This window comes from Bicyclus anynana, chromosome 6, assembly GCF_947172395.1.
Source record: "Bicyclus anynana chromosome 6, ilBicAnyn1.1, whole genome shotgun sequence".
Taxonomy (NCBI): domain Eukaryota; kingdom Metazoa; phylum Arthropoda; class Insecta; order Lepidoptera; family Nymphalidae; genus Bicyclus; species Bicyclus anynana.
In genome coordinates, this window is record NC_069088.1 from 13983608 (window position 1) to 14001286 (window position 17679).

General features: G+C 38.0%; 2 protein-coding genes across 2 annotated transcripts in view; one reads left to right on the forward strand and one right to left on the reverse strand.

Annotated features, from left to right (window-relative positions):
- Window positions 1–2667, forward strand: part of LOC112053619 (heparan-alpha-glucosaminide N-acetyltransferase) — a 30547-nt gene extending 27880 nt beyond the window's left edge. Inside the window, exon 10 of the mRNA XM_052882234.1 lies at window positions 486–2667. Coding sequence (XP_052738194.1) covers window positions 486–780 — 295 coding nt within the window. The 3' untranslated portion in view covers window positions 781–2667. The remainder of the gene's footprint in view (window positions 1–485) is intronic.
- Window positions 2668–3280: 613 nt separating this feature from the next.
- Window positions 3281–17679, reverse strand: part of LOC112053617 (cyclic AMP response element-binding protein A) — a 148959-nt gene continuing 134560 nt past the window's right edge. Inside the window, exons 3-7 of the mRNA XM_052882235.1 lie at window positions 15309–15499; window positions 13448–13586; window positions 9286–9470; window positions 8552–8695; window positions 3281–8290 (exon numbers count right to left, since the gene is read on the reverse strand). Coding sequence (XP_052738195.1) covers window positions 8102–8290; window positions 8552–8695; window positions 9286–9470; window positions 13448–13586; window positions 15309–15499 — 848 coding nt within the window. The 3' untranslated portion in view covers window positions 3281–8101. The remainder of the gene's footprint in view (window positions 8291–8551; window positions 8696–9285; window positions 9471–13447; window positions 13587–15308; window positions 15500–17679) is intronic.

The window sequence follows — 17679 nt, forward strand, 5'->3', positions numbered from 1 at the left end:
TCAGAGGGAGCTATTGGATGCAGACGTGAGTAAGTATTCGGTCTAGCAGTGAACGTTCATCAGCTGATAATGATGATGATATTTCTGTCATGCACCATTGCGCTATGAAATATTGATTTTTTCTGTCTTTCAAGAAATTACTCGTAAGAGTAAGTAGCAATTCGGAGCGTGAATGTTGGCGGTGTTACACGCGCGCACCTCGAGGTAACCCGTGCAGATATTGTCACTCCGAAATCCGAGGTGAATCGTGATTTTAATCGTTTAATGCCAAGTCACTGTAACATGAGGTAGGCACATAGGTACCTACTTATGTGATTTTTGTGAATAAAACTAGATAAAACGTTATATCTTTGATTTTATATCTTACAAATCCTGACTCATGAGTTTTTTCGATTCTGAACAATGATCTTTAAATAGTCACTCGTTTTACTGTATTTTAATCTAGTGTTTCATTCAGCTTCATCAAAAGTTCTCTTTTATTCCAGGTCCATGTCTTTCGTCCTCGTAACTACGGCGGTTTGTCTGGCTTTGCTCAGCATCTGCTACACATTCACCGACGCATGGCGCTTGTGGGGTGGCGGACCTTTCAGAGCTCCTGGCTTGAACGCCATCGCCCTCTACATAGGTCATTCGGTGTGCGCACATCTGTTCCCGTTCCACTGGAGAGTGCCTGGCATGAGGACGCATGGAATACGCCTCGTCGAAGCTGTCTGGGGAACAGCCTTATGGGTTATTATTGCTCACATAATGGCTAGGAAGAAAGTCTTCATCACGCTCTGAATGCAGTATTTCTTTAGTTACACGGCCAGGATAATGTGTTTGTAATTAGTACGTAACTGCATTGAATTGGTGCTCTTATTTCGGTGCCTTAAAAGGTAATGACATACAAAGTTATTTCCTTTTTTTTAATCACTACAGTAAAATAACTGAGTGATTGGAAAATTTAATAACTATTGTAATGTTGTTTGCCTTAGTGTATACGATTTACGTATTTACACGTAGATTCAGTAGTAAGAAAATTACAGTTTTGTTTCCCGAGACACTAAACTATGGATTCTTTTTTTAATAGGATATGTACTTTTACTTTCATAGTTTAGCTAAGTTGAAGTTAAGAATCCATTCCATGGTGGGTTCCAACCAATTCGCGTCCCTGGTGGAAACGCAGCTTTTAATACTGGAGTCGAGTGGACTTCAGTGTCGACGAAATATACGAGAATTTAAGTTTTAGGCATAATGATGAAGCTATGTCGTCAGGTATTAAATGAAATGCTGAGCTGATTTTTCATTTTCGATTATCACCTCTTATACAAAAATGTAAGATAATAATAAAGAATTTAATAATCATCAGCTACCTAGCCTATCTATCTATCTACTTACGGCCAGCTTCTTCATCGCAAGTAACAGTCAAAGTAACGTCAGAAATCAAAAGTGACGGTCTTATACATTGCAAAATAGTCTTCTTTACTGCTTACTACTTTTACTGTTTCTTTAGCTTTACATGAAGAAACTGGCTGTAAGTGGATAAAAAAATATCGATGGTAAAAAATTCCCTATGGTATTAGCAAAGGTAGTAAGCTGGTCTCACAGTTGTGTTGCTCGTATCTTCTAAAGGTTTATGTTTATTTCACTTAATTTTAAGTTTTGATCACTTTGGCAAATCATGATCATGCATGATCATCATATCTCTCTTTGTGATACATTACTACGGGGGTAGTACGAAATAGAAGAGGACGGCAAGCGCATTCTCCAAACATTCATTAACACGCAAATTGCCGTCCGCCTCTTTAGTCATACCCCGCTCCTCTGGACTGCGCGGTAAACGACTGAGCTAAGCTGTTTGTTATACCTTACTTTATCAGCCAATAGACGTCCACTGATGGACACACTCCTCTTGCATGGACCTCCAAGCACAACAGAATCGAGCCGCCAGCATCCAGCGGCTCCCTGCAACCCGATTGATATCCTCGGTCCATTTAGTGGTCGACCAACACTGCGCTTTCCGGTGCATGTCGCCATTCCAGCACCTTGGGACCCCAACGTCGACTCTTCGAAATATGTGGCCTGCCCATTGCCACTTCAGCTTCGCGACTCGCTGAGCTATGTCAGTGACTTTGATTCATCTGCGGAGTTTGTCTATAATGAGACGAAATATCTTAGTATTCCATTTATTCCACGTGCGGGTGCCGGGTCTATCTTGTGGTAGAGAGAAAACCTTGAGCAGATTCCCGGACTTGTGGCCGATGGTGTAGGGTTAAGGACGTCCTTGATAGTTAACACTCCCTTTCTCCGCTCGTGTTGTAGTATCGTGTCTGTATTGGCCAATAAAATACGACTTTCTTACCATCGCAGCTTTAGCCAAATTACTTATGATTTTTTTGCTAAGTAAATATATATATATCACACAACTTACAAGACTGATTGTTATTTAAAAGCTGTAACCTATTTTGGAACTTCTATACCACTTTTTGTAGAGCAACAATTTGTGCTAATAAGCAAGTTTTTTCTTCAATAAAAATGAAATGATATATTAAGATTACAGTTATAGTATATTGATAAAGATCTAGTCTAAATTATGTTTCAACTATAAAAAAAATATGATTGTAAGTAAATGAAAAACGGTATGTTTGCTATGAATAATAAAAAATGATATTATTTTAATATTCTTTATTTGAGTTTTTATTTTGAAATATCCTCTGTAAATAATTTTGATTGAGATTTTCTTAATTAGTCCAGGTCTGGCTGGTGGGAGGCTTTGGCCGTGGCTAGTTACCACCCTACCGGCAAAGACGTACCGCCAAGTGATTTAGCGTTCCGGTACGATGCCGTGTAGAAACCAAAAGGGGTGTGGATTTTCATCCTCTTCCTAACAAGTTAGCCCGCTTCCATCTTAGACTCATCATCACTTACCATCAGGTGAGATTGTAGTCAAGGGCTAACTTGTAAAAAATTAAAAAAAAATCCTCTGTAAAGGTAAAGGTAGTTTGAAATATCCTCTGTAAAGTTTAGTAAGAAAACTTATAATGATAAAATAAAAAAATATCTACGTTTGATACCAATTAAGATAAACAGTAATAATTATATTGTTGTTAGGGAAGCAAATATAATTGATTTTGTTTTACTTTTCTGTAATATCAGCAGCTATCGGCGATAAGGTATGGTCAGTGGTGTGTCAAAGGCCGCGCCAGACGCGCGTACAAAAACGAGCTCATACGCGCGTATAAAACGCTAGTCTTAAACCGCTGTAAGGGTGATAAATAAAATAAAAATAAAACAATCGATGTACAATATCCGACGCTTTATTAGCTCAAGGGCGACAGTAAACCCGCAATGTCATTGGAAAATAATAATAAAACAAACGATTCAACAAATGATGACTCAAGTTAACAGCGATAAGTTTTATAATAAATATAAAACTATCAATAAAATTACACCTCAATATTAACAAATCGACACGGCCTAACAGTGTCTATGGAAAATATAACATGTTTGTATGATCCATTCGAGACTTTATGGAATAAACTAAACGAAAATGGGCTTTCAAAAAAACTAAAAGTTTGAGCCGTTGGTTAAGTAACCTTAATCAAATAGTTATAAGGCTTTTTTTACCAGGTGAGGAAATCTATTTAATTTTATTTATTAACATCTATTTATTTAATCTTTAGGATGTAAAAGTTAATAATAAATCTCGAATGGATTTCTAATGTTCCCTAGTGTGCGAAGTGTGTATATATTTGTTTGGCATTTCTTTTATATTGATTACTAGATTCTATCGATTCACATGGACGCAAATACAAAACAAACAATCGAATTTGAATATATTATCATCTAACTTTAGTAATTTTATATAAATCGTTTCCAGTTCAATCACTCTTTTGTAGACGGTAAATGCCATAATAGGAATTAATATATTATAGGTACATTAATATAAAAGTTAAATACTTTCTTTTAATAATGTATAGTTTTACACAGTATAGCATTCTCTAAAACGACAATACATTTAACTATACGTTCGATAAATCGATACTTATATTATGGTAAATCAATAACTGATAGGCAGGCACGCTTTGCTGTTTCCATGATTCAATTTTAAGCCAAACGTCCATTAGGTCGAATCGAATCCCGTTCACTATGGTTCTCGACATTTTGCAGAAAACCGCCATTCCTAAACTAATCGCTTATATATTTATAAGCAAACTCTCTCCAGTTTTTTTACTTGTTCAAACAAGTTACTAATCTTAAATTTTGAATCTTGACTACAATTTCAAGGAATGTATATGAATAAGGTAAGTAATTAGATATGCTATCTACTTGGTTTACAACCCTAATCTTTTTTACAATGTGTTTTAAGCACGGCGTACTTTATCGTACCGAAATTTGAAATCGCTTGACTGTAAATAAAGTTAAAAGTATACCTGAACATTCATAGCAATAACAACAAATCAAAGAGATATAATTAAATGAAATAAAATTCATTAAAACTCCCTGCGGTTATAAAACTCGTAAACGCAGCAATCGAACGTTGCATTTATGGTCTATGCGCGTACTTTTACATAATGACAAATACTTAACGATTATCGAATGTGATTCGATTCGACAGCGACAGTGGACGCATGGCCTTATAGTTACGCTAACTTATAACGCTAATCTACTCGTAACATACATACCTTACAAGTACACGTACAGACACATAAAACAGTGTTTAAATATTTAATATATATTTCTAAAATTTCATTAGAAAAAATCTCTTAAAATATATCTCAATAAATTCTTTTAAAAATCCCACAGTGTCGGGAGCGATATATTATATTTATAGCGATATAAATATATTTTTTATTCTCTTACAGCTAAATAGGAAGAACTTCTAAAAATGTAAAAGAGAACATAGTAATTGCACACATAGTATATAAATACTAACACGAATAATATACCGATGAAACATAATAAACATTTGAAATATAAAATTTATGTGTCGCAGAAATTTTGCCAAAGTAAAGTTAGAATGACACAAACAGAGCAAATAAATAGGCCCTTAACCAAACTTAAGTAGACTCAAAAACGCTTTGATAAAGTAAAAAATAAAAAAAATATACAGAAAACGAAGTTTTACAAATAAAATAAATAAGGAATTCGGAAAAATTTCAGCGACAATTATCTCGATTGCTACAATGATTATGCTTTACATACGGAACTCACTGTCAAGTGTACAGTATGGCAAAATATTTATTAATGTATGAAAAATAATAGAAATTCTAGAAATTGTTACAATTTTCTATTAAAATTTGTCAAACAGTAGATTTCATTTATCAAAAGATTTAGCTTTTGAATGCTATCTAATCCATTTCATAGCATTCCTATGAACTCAAAATATTTTTTTTATTTTGCCGTACTGCAAATTCACGTAAGTGGGCCCCGATTTCATTATCAGACACAAATACTATACACAATATAAACAGGTAAATGGTTTGTACAGAGATTTTAGATAATAAGTACTCGAGCTCACTTTAAGTCACTCATCGCTAAAGAAACAAATGGAATGTTTAGTACAAAAGAATGTTAGTTCACAAACATGGCCGCTGTCAAAGATTTTATAGTATTAGATATGTTACATGCCTACAAAATCACCGCGAAAATTCTGGTATTAGATACTGTACTGAGCGCACACATGCACAATTTGGTGTTTACATACATTATATATTTATATGTATATAGCTTTTACACTTCCTCAAGATTGTAGACAAAATTTATTTATATTATTTGTTTAAATAACTTTCGTTGTTTACTATGAGACTAAATGAAATTAAGACTAGTAACATATCTAATAGTATAAGATATTTGGCCGCTGTCACAATTTCTGATAAAGTTTGCTTAATATGCTGGCAAGACCCTAAACAAAATGTTTCTGGAGATTCTGTACATAAATAGCCTTACTTATAAAATTATTTATTTCAAATAATAGTGCTAATTATCAAAATGGAGATAATTAAATTAAGCCTTGATATGGTCTCTGGAATTTTTATAAGTAAGGCTGAAATTATTTAAGCAACTATTCATAAATATTAGGCGCTTAGTAAACATCATAACAATAATTTGTCATATTCGTAGTTAGTTGTACAGAGTTAGTTACGTTATTTTCATCGAAGGCATGCCATTATTTGTACTCGACTAAAGGCGTGTCTCCACTTGTGCTTGCTCGTTCATCTTGCGTGTAAATCAGCATTATTACACATTACTGACACAGAAATCGCAAATATGTCAGATATGTCAGATCAGATATACAAGACACTCGCTAGACACGCCGTATGTATCTACAGCGCAATTAACCAGAAGTGGATACAGCTAATCTTTTCATTCCGAGAGCCTCCACAAAAAGGCCTCGACATTCTACGATAGACTAGAGACATTACCGAAAAACATTTTTTTCATACATATATCGGTTAAATTAGGTCCGTTATTAGATTGCGTATAACTAAACGTTACCTTAAATACATGATTAAAATCTCTAGGACGACACACATTTCGCTATAAATGCAAATTCATGGAATTCAATATTAACAGATAAGACCCGCGCAGTGCGTACGCCTTAAATAATTATTATGCTACTGTGAAAGCCGACAATACCACACCCTATCGCGTTGATACGGTATATACGTAGTTATTTCGGTCTCCAAATAGTCGCTATGGAGGAAACTGAACAGTTTCACTGCATGCCTACTATCCACTGCTCTTTTTAAAATCACAACAATCGATAAAAAGTTCTAAGTCCAATAACAGTAGAGTAGCGTGAATACAGCTATAGAAATTATTATGAAGATTGCGTAGCTTCGCCATACCAGCGATGCTTACGCTAAACCAGGCGTCCAATAGGAGCAGTCCGAAAGCCTCTCAACGTAAAACCTGTGTTCCTCAGCATAATTTATTACGTCACAAAACATTATTTCATTGAAAAATACAAGATGGCGCTTGTGGATCAAATGTGTCATTTTTGACAGAGGATTCAGTTTTTCAAATATTTTGGGAATTCAACCTACATCAGATTTGAATAGAGATTTCAATCTACATCAGTTGTTATAACTTGAAAAATCGTAAAAAAAAAAACATAAAATACTAAGGAAGATTTTTGTAATGGAAAGCATCCCGGATTGGTCGTATAAAGGACGCGAGGCGAGGTAACAATTAAAATTCCTTAAAAACTAATTGCACATTTTAATAAAAACACGCAGAATTTAAAACTTAAAACTAACAATGCCTTTCGGCAACCATTAAAAATATATTACGAGATTTCAAACAACACGCGTAAAATACCTAGCGACATTTATCTAGAACTCAGCACGATCCAAAAATTTTCGGAAATGCCGAGATGTTTTAAAAATAAATATCTAATGTGGCACTCGAAAGTTGGTATACCTAAAACCAAAATGCAGGTATATCATATCCAGCACCACAAGTAACGATTTACTAACAAATACAATGAGCAACCATTCAAACTAACAGTCCTTTGGATACCTACGCAACGGTTCGTGATCATTATGTAAAATTACATCCAAAATATACAATCGACAAAATATACACTCCATTGTGGGGACACCGTCGTTGTCACTGTTTCATTCACATATAAATCCTATAAATAATTACTGTGAGAGTACATTTCAATCAGTTCTCACAGCCGCTTTTTTCATCAGTTTTGAATCCTTAGAACCGGCTATAATACTGTTGTTGTCTTAAGAAAATAAATTACTGGTTTGTAGAGGGTACGTTAAAAAAAAAGAAAATTTTGATATCAATGAAAAACGAAGATACACATTAGTGCGCCGGTTCTAAGGCATGTTACCAGTTTCTGAATCGCTCAATGTACAAATACCAAGATTATAATCGAAATGAAAATTGAAAGAGTAGCTTACAGTAAAATAACATTTGAGAGGCATCTACAGCAAAATTCAGTTGACCGTAGATTTGACCAGGATTTCAGAAACTGTTAGTTAATTCTACTGTCGATGGTGATCAGTGGTGGAACTCGGCCTAGTGACGTCGTGCCCGTTGGGTTGTATCCTGCAGATTTAAGTCCCTGTGCTAGTGTACGCCAAGCGACAGCATCGCTGGGCACTCACTTCCTGGAGCCCCGAGTGACCAGGGCCTGCAGAGCTGCTAGTTGGCTCAGAAGATTCGCATTCGTCTGCTCGAGGGAGTCGACCCTTTTCCTGTAGTCTGAGTTCTCTGATACTAATATTTCTACCTTCCTCTCCAATTGGTCCATGTACTCTTTCTTCTTGCGTCTGCTCTCTTGTGCAGATATCTGTAGCAATGAATGTATAGTTAATTTCAATCAATACGCAGAATTCAAAATTATAAATGGATAAAGAAAGCGCTTCTTTAAATAGTTTTACATTATTTTTTAACAATTTTTGTGATAAAATGACAATGGAATCTTAGATAATTTGTATCTATCTGTGCGTAACTACCACTTCATTAGAGCCACTGGCAAAGATGTAAAATGATCACTTTAGAGTTTCGCAATGATATTTCGAAAACAATACGATCTCGCATAAACATTTACCTTATTTTTAATTTTCCTCCTGATTTTCTTTAGCGACTTCTCCTCTGCCTTAGTGAGCGGCAGGCGCGTCGGCACGGGGTAGCCCTCAGCCAATAATGTGCGTTTCTCTTCTTCTGTTAAAACGAGTGTGCCTGTTGATCCTTTCTGTAAATATAAATATGTTATTGCAGATTTTTGATCGTTTGCTGCCAGCTATTTATAGGGACCGCAACAGGATCATCAGGGATTAGGGCGAGTACAGAAGCGAGTACTATAAGAAAGTTTCTGCCGATTTGAGCTTTCTGGGCTAGAATAAAGCACGACGTCAATGTCAGTGAGACTTGGACTTAGCTTATGAAAAACTAGACTGATAGAGCTTGTGATATAGCCACTGAAAATTGATTCAATCGTAATGACGTACGTCTTGATTGAATCAATCTTCTGTGACTGTACAGATGCTGACACAAATCTCTAGCGCTGAATGAAACACGGAGGGAATTTCTGCGCATAAGTCCTGTCGCACACGCAATAAAGCACATACTTGAAGAGATTGAGTGCGCGAGACGGAATACGATTGGACAGTCTATTGGCGCTACGCACAATCGCCTTTCAGCCCTCTAATTCCCCATAAGATTTTTGACTTCTGCGTAGTAACGATCAGCCACGGTCAGCGGTAGAGATTCGTTTTGTCACTTGTGATCCTCGTTTGGGTGACGGGAGCTCATAACTCTTAAACTTAGCGTTATAACCCTTACCGGTTGGCTGCTAATGAGCGGCGTGTTGATGGGTTGCCGCGAGTGGTGCGACACGTACAGGTGGTTGCGACGCGAGGGAGGCGCGGGGGCGGCAGGCGTTGCTGCCTCGTGAGCGGGCGACAGTGCGCCCTCGCTGTCTGATGATGACAGGGAAGATGGCGGCGTTGGCGGCAAGTTGAACCCTGCTGATGAAGAGAATGCTTATAAGACAACCAGCTTATGTATACCTTAAAATCTGCGAGATGTGTTAACTAATAAATATCATAATAAGGGTGGAATCAGAGTGTCTTTCCTCAATATGAGTTGTGGGAATACAAAAAGGGATTTTTAAATTTCTGACCGCTGCCTGGAATTTCCGTTTCTGAATTAAGAAATTATACGATTACAAGGATTACTTCACGGGAAAGACGTTTCCCATTACGCTCTTCATGAAGAGATCGCAATTCTCATTTCAGAACAATTTCAATAGGTTGCAGAAAGGCTTCTTCAGAAAGTTTGTGAGTCCGGCTAATTTTCGAATCTACGCTTACGTAGGAGAATGTAAACAACATTTAAAATAAACGTTGCCAAAACATTGTTGACACTGCATAAATACATTTAGAATCGTACATTAGCCCGAAGACTGTTGAACACTGAATGACTTTTTATAAGCCGATGAAAATTGCACGTTCATTGCCCGACAATGCCGTGTAGGTGGCACGCTGGTGGCATGTTGAAAACATGTGAGTTATTTACCCGTGATAAGGGCCTGACATTATTCATCACATTGTGCTGACAATGTAAATCACTCATCAAAACAAATGACAACCAGCGTTCAAAGAATATAGGGATTACATTATGTCTGGAACGCATTACTGAAAACATTTTCTCACTAATCGTATAGTAAAATGACTGTCTGACGACCCGGGTAGCCTTTCCCGTAAGAATACGAGGATATAAGAAAATATAGCTGATGACACTCTCAAGTTCCGTAGATCCATAAATTACCCCCTGTACAACACCATAAACTTTACGTCTTCATTTATTTAGTCCATTTTCAATGAACCAACTTATTTTACATGCAGTCTTTACCTACTATCTAGTGTCATTAATTAGATATCAGTCAAGTGAATCTTCACTGAGAAGAGAAGAGAAGAAAGTCTCAAAGTGTGTACTGCAAAAATATTTTTGGTTTGCTAAAAGAACTTAGGCAACAATTAATTATTATAACATTTAGTGTTAACACTAAGGTGTAGTATTTAGAACTACTACGCCGAAACTAACTCGCCTTGCACAATCTAAGTAACTTATGAAAGTCATATAAAAGTCGAAGTAAAAATAAATTGCATTCTACAATGTCGTTCGGAATTCTCGATACTTTTATTGGCGTGCTCTAATTAAAAAGTCTTGTACCTGAAGCGGCGAACACCGTAACCTCAATACAGAACTTGTTGTTATTCACAGAGTAACTACAAGTAATTTTAACATTCTTTTCACGTTTTTTTTATAAGTACTAATGGTTGATGGAATAACGAGTTAGCCCTTCAGGTCTGACGCAAAAATTAAGTCTAAATAATTAACTCTATAATACCTAATTGAACATTCTAGAGTCAACATCTACTGAGGATGTTCCTGTACTTCATATACTTATAACTAAGATAACTTGAAAGGCTTTTTGTCGGTCCGCTGAGTGCCGTCAGTTTTTCGCGGAGACTAGAAAAAACAGTCATTTAAATACTGCCACAATTTGTGTTTGCTACTTCATAAAGTGATTTTTTCATATTTAAGTTGCATCTATATCTACCTACTTGTTTTCGAACCACGTAAAAATAATCAGCTTTTCTTTCTTCGAAGAAATTCCCAATAAAATTTTACGGGGCTGTAAAACCACCAACTTCCTAGCTTCCGCTGCTAGGAAGTTGATGGTGTTACAGCCCCATGCTTCGGATAGCACTTTGAGCCGTCGGTCCCGGTCGTTATCATCATCCTTTACAGCTTAAAACGTCCATTGCTGGACATATGCCTCTTGCATGGAATTCCAAGCATCACGGACTCGAGCCGCCAGCATCCAGCGGCCCTGAAACTCGGCCTTGACCAGCACGGCACTTTCCTGCGGGGTCGCCATTCCAGCACCTTGAGACCCAATGTCCACCAGCTCTTCGAACTGTGTCCTGCCATTTCAGCTCGCTTTCGCAACCTCGCTCTATGTCAGTAACGGTCCCGATCACAAAATCGTTATAAAGGATTATCACTTTCAGCCCTCGAATTTGCCCATTAGGTCATTGCGCATGGGTCTCTTATAAGGTCTGAGCGTCTGGCTGTTAAAGTAGATAAGATAAGATAAATATACTTTATTTGCACACCACAAAGACAAAAACAAGTGAAATAAAAAACAAATTAGGAAGAGATCAGCATACAAAAGGCGGCCTTATCGCTAAGTAGCGATTTCTTCCAGGCAACCTTCGGTTTAGGAAAACTTAAGGACATCAGCAGGTGGCGTAAAACAAAAATAACCATAGTATTAGTAATACACATACATACAAATAACATTACATCCTAATACATAAACAATATTACACAAATACCTACAATATTGAATAAAATACATATCAAAATATACTAATAAATACCTTATATTGAAAAGAAATAATATATACAGATCGTCTTTACTGCACCAGATAATGAGACTTTACGGCATTTTTAAAAATGTCCAGCGTCTTTGATTGCCGTATATTTAAAGGGAGAGCATTCCATAACTTAACGGCTTGCACAACGAAAGAATGTTTATAAAATTTCGTCTTATGCACGGGTAAACATAGAGTTAGTAATCGACACTGTCTCAGTTCAGACTGCACTCCCTGAAACGTAAATTTCTCCTTCAGATACACGGGAGATTTTGGATTAAACAACACACAGTACAAAAGTGAAAGTACATGCAGATCCCGGCGACGACGAATAGGGAGCCACTTGAGCTTCTGACGGAATTCAGAAATATGGTCATATTTGCGTAGGCTAAATATGAACCGAATAGCAAGATTTTGAAGTCGCTCAAGTTTATTGAGTTGGTCCTCAGTTATATTTAGATAGCTCGCGTCCGCATAATCTAAAACCGAAAGAAGAAGAGAATGTGCTAACATAACTTTAGTAGGAATTGGTAAAAATGATCTTAAACGTCTCAGTGAGCCAAAAGTAGCAAACATCTTTTTACTCAACTCTTTGACATGCACGCACCACGACAACTGGTTATCAAGATGTACCCCAAGATCTTTAACTGTGTCACAAAAAGGAATAGTGGTACCATTATACAAAACTGGCCGGAGATCTACCCAATCAACTCTTGAGATGAGGGCAGGACTACCAATAATAATGGCCTTAGATTTTAGGGGATTTACCTTGAGCCCATACTGTCTGCTCCAGATATCAATTGCGCTAAGGTCACAGTTTATAGCAGAGACAGTTGAATTTAGGTTCTCAAGAGATGATGAGCGGTATATTTGGATATCATCTGCATACATATGGTAAAGAGAAGTTATATTTTGAGTGATCGAATTAATGAAGATAGAGAAAAGTAATGGAGATAACACGCCACCCTGAGGTACCCCTGCCGTAACATCGCACCAAGATGAAAAGAAGTCATCAACCCGAATGCGCTGCTTACGGCCTTTGAGGTAGCTCTGAAACCAGTCTATAACCGATGTAGATATGTTAATAGAGCGTAATAGACTCAACAAAATGTCATAGTCTACAGAATTAAAAGCATTACTGAAATCAAGCAGAACTAGTACAGTGAGTTGTCTATTATCCATCGCCCAACGAATATCGTCAGTAACTTTAGTCAAAGCGGTAACCGTACCATGACCAGGACGAAAACCAGATTGTAATGGACTTAAAAGTAAATTTCGGTTTAAGAATACGGATAACTGCTGGAAGACAAGTTTTTCAAGGACTTTAGAAAGGAACGGCAAAATAGAAATTGGACGGAAGTCAGAAAACGTTGTGGAACTAATTTTTTTAGGAAGAGGAATAATTTGTGCATTCTTCCAAGCCTGTGGAAATTCACTGGAATAAATGGAATAGTTGAGGATATGTGTAAGAACTGGGGAAATAATATCAATGATAGGAATAATCATATTACGGCTTACACTATCAGATCCAAAGTATAAAGTAGCCTGATGATGTATACCTGATGTGCCGGAGGAGGTGACTTTGATGGAAAGCTTGTTGGTGCTGAGCTTGGTGGCGATGCGTGGTGCAGCAGAGAGCAGCAGCTGCGCCGCGCCCACCTTCTGCAGCACGGCTTGTGGCATGTGGATTGTGCCGGTCTGGAAAACGTACAAGCTTTTATTATTCACATGCTAACCAGACTGGGTGGATGATAGCCCAGTGGATATGACCTCTGTTTTCGATTCGGAAGGCGTAGGTTCGAATCCGGTCCAGAGCATGCACCTTTAACTTTTCAGTTGTGTGCTTTTTAAGAAATTAAATATCAGACGTGTCTCAACCGGTGAAGCAAAACACATCGGGAAGAAACTTGCATATCTGAGTTTTTTCTCTTTCTTTTTCAGCTAGCGTGGTGGACTATTAGCCTAACCCCTCTCACTCTGAGAGGAGACTCGTGGTCAACAGTGTTTATTTTTTTGGTTGAATGCGCTAAACTCTGGAACTACTGGTTCAAATTCAGAAGAAGGCACCAATGGCGTGCATTTGTTAGATGCATAAACGCAATGCATATTCTGCTTATTCATTATGTACGTACGTATGAGGAGGAATCTTTGTACTTACAATTTTTACGTAAATAGAAAAAGTAGAGCCTACCCTAGTTAAAAACCCTGAGCACGTCACTGACTATCACGCTACGAGCGGAAAATCTGACAAAAACGCGACGAATTTCATCTGAAAGTGATCTTAAATCATTAAAGACAATAATGTAGAGTACTACAATAAACAGTTAATTTAAAAAATCATCACTAAATATGTACCTGCAATTATTTTTGAATGCCTTGAAACCGTACTCTCTCCTTCAGTACAAGTTCGAGAAAATGCAAAGCGTTACACAAGCTGTGTAATTACAACGGACCTGCAGGTTCCAAAAATTCTTGCACTTTTTAAGATCAATTTAAGGAGAAAGTCGCGCATAGTCGGCTATTTGAACTGTAGTAACCTTTTGAATTTTGTTAACTCATTGAGCCTTGATGGAATTTGGACTCGAACTCACGATTGCGTTTCACATGTCAATTAAACGTGAAATCATCTTCATAACATTTTACTGTAGTATTCTTTTTTATATCTATTATAGATTGTCTGTCTGGTTTTAGATGTGGTGGTAAGATGACAAAACAAAAGCGTTTGTGTGTATAAACTGATGATTTGTTTCATTAAAAGTGTAAAAGGCCAAAGTGCCTTTAATTTCATTAGTAGATGGCGGCTCAGACCAACTATTGTATAGGACTTGCCTCGCTAAATGTTACTTTTCTGTTATATGATCAATGATCTAATGCGATTATAAGAGCTGTCTCTATAGAATCGATGTTAAATAGTTATAATAAATAAAAAGTAATGTAGGTAATGTACCTCGCTACATATAATTTTAGAATTTTTATATTATTATTATTATTATTACTTTTGTATATTTTATATTGAGTTTAAATAAAAATTATTATTATTATAATCGTGTTCGTCGGTTAAAGAGCTCCGTAAAAATACTTTTATGTGTAGTTGAATGGTGTAAAAAACGGATAAAACTTCTAGTTTAGTATAAAATATATACCAAATCTAAAATCGTTTTCCTTAGAAAATGACAGACAATTTTGTTTGTGACTATGAGTGTGATACAGGTCCTTCTATAATTGGTCTGAGGTTGATGGCATTGAAATATGTATGGAGGCAAACTTCTTCGGACAGACTGTCACAAAATGATATGCGGGCGACGGGAGGGTAAGGACTGCGCGAGTATGAATGTCGTGCGCGCAGGGCATAGCTACCTACCTCCGGGCCCCCGCGGACCATCTGGAGTATTACGAACGAATTTGTCAAGCTATACCTACCGTGTGGTCAATGACGTAGTCGACGTGTGTGACAGGCGTGCCGGGAGTGGGGGAGGGCGGGCAGGAGGAGGCGGGCGACTCTGGCTCAGACTTGGGTTCAGCCTTCACTTCTGGAAGCGGGGAGTCACTCGACCGTCGCCTGCTCCGCCACGCGCTGGCTGGTATTGTTGGGTAACATTCGTCTTCCATGTCTGGAAATAAACAAAATCAAGGGTAACACTTGTCCTCTATACCTAAAAATAAATAAATTCTAGGGTAACATTCATATTCCAAGTCAGCCAGTAAAGCAAATCGAGGGTAACTTCGTCTTTCATGTCCATAAGTGAACATGATCTAGGGTAATATTCGTCTTCCATGTCCGAAAATAAACAAAATGTAGGGTAACATTCGTCCTCTATTTTTGGTAGTATACAAAATCTTGTGTGACGTTTGTTTTCAAGAAACACGAACTGAACAAAAGAAAGTAGGTACCTAAGTGTAGAAGTAAACAAAATGTAGGGTAACATTTTCTCTGGAAGTAAACAAATTCAAGGGTCTACTTGTATTCGCACGAGAGCTATTTCAATAAAAAAAAAACACTTTTTTAACTTCCGTTAATAAAACTCTCGTACGAATGAGGGCTTAGTGAATCCTTGCAACGTTTTTGAAAAGTATCTAAAATGGAGATTGCTTCTAAAAGAATTTTGACACAGATCATATCAAGTGTTTCGAAAGTTCAATATGGAATTACGGTACAACGTTGAAACGAATAATTCCGCCGCATAACCAGGTCATAAGTATTACGTAGGAAAAATTCGATCACTTATGAAACCTGCCGCTCACTGTTCGATGTTTCGGTGTTGGCTCGAGTAACACTAGCCACACACGATCAAACCGTCAAGTCTACATGAAGGCCGGTGTAATGCCATAACCATGTGACAAGCCCGCACGCCAGCAGCGCTAACGGATTGACTGCTAAAACTGATGATGACTGAACATGATGTAATGCACGTCGCGACTGACACACGATCAGCTTTATCGGATGTCAATCCGTTAGCGCTACAGGTTTGTGGGCTTTTCGTGACCGTGGCTTACATAGAAAATTTCGCATCGCACATTTTGACAACGTCTCCGGCGCAGTTGGTAGTGCTGTGGTTCTCAACAGAGAGGTCCTGGGTTTGATTCCGAGCTCGGGTCAATTTAGGATTGTATATGATCTAAATTAACTAGGGTCTGGTCTGACGGTAGGCACTAGCCGTGGCGTGGCTACTTACCACCCTACCGGCAAAAATGTGCCGCCAATCAATTTTTCGTTCCGGTACCATGCCGCATAGAAGTTTATGGCCTATTGGTAGGGGCAACCCACCACCTCCCATGGCACCTTACAACCTCTCGGTTATTTTGGCCGTTAAGGGTCATTCTCTGTCCAACACGCCGCCGCTACAAAAATGCCTATGGCCTTAACTAGCCACGGCCAAAGCCTTCCACAAGCCAGACCTGGCCTGGCCTATGGGTAGAACTAACTTGTACCTCTTCCGTGTAAGCCTGCTTCCATCTTAATTGCATCGTCACTTAACACAGGTAAGATTTCAGTCAAGGGCCAACTTGTCTTACAATAAAAAAAAGCCCCAAGCGTCTTGCAGATTTTTTGATGGTCTCCGTGGCGCAGTGGTATGCGTGGTAGATTTACAAGACGGAGGTCCTGGGTTCGATCCCCGGCTGGGCCGATTGAGTTTTTCTTAATTGGCCCAGGTCAGGCTGGTGGGAGGCTTCGGCCGTGGCTAGTTACCACCCTACCGACAGAGACGTGCCGCCGAGCGATTTAGCGTTCCGGTATGTTGTCGTGTAGAAACCGAAAGGGGTGTGTATTTTCATCCTTCTCCTAACAAGTTAGCCCGCCTCCATCTTAGATTGCATCATCATCACTTACCAACAGGTGAGATTGTAGTCAAGGATTAACTTGTAAAGAATATTAAAAAAAAAATTGACGGTAAGCTTGACCGTGTGTGGCTGGCCTAAGTGACTTCCTCTTGAATCAGTTCAATTTTCCGAGTTATGTTGTGCGCGGGCGATCACGTGGAACTCGTGTTGAAACGTTGCCGGCGAGTTGCATGCTAAATAGTACTTTTTGTGCGCGTTACATGAATAGGAGTCGGGCGTCGATTTCTTCTTAGCGTTTTTGCCAAACGAACCAATGTTTTCGATCCGGAAGTATTAAAACTAGACCAAATTTGAGTTTCTGGTAAGTAAAAGTCAGATTAATTATTAACACGCATACAGAGCCCAGGGGCCCCTTAAGTGTGAAAGCAAAAATTAGTAAAATTCAACCCACAAACTTCAAGCAATTCATTTGTTGCTCCCCGGAGAAACAAAAACATGTAAGAGCCAAAGA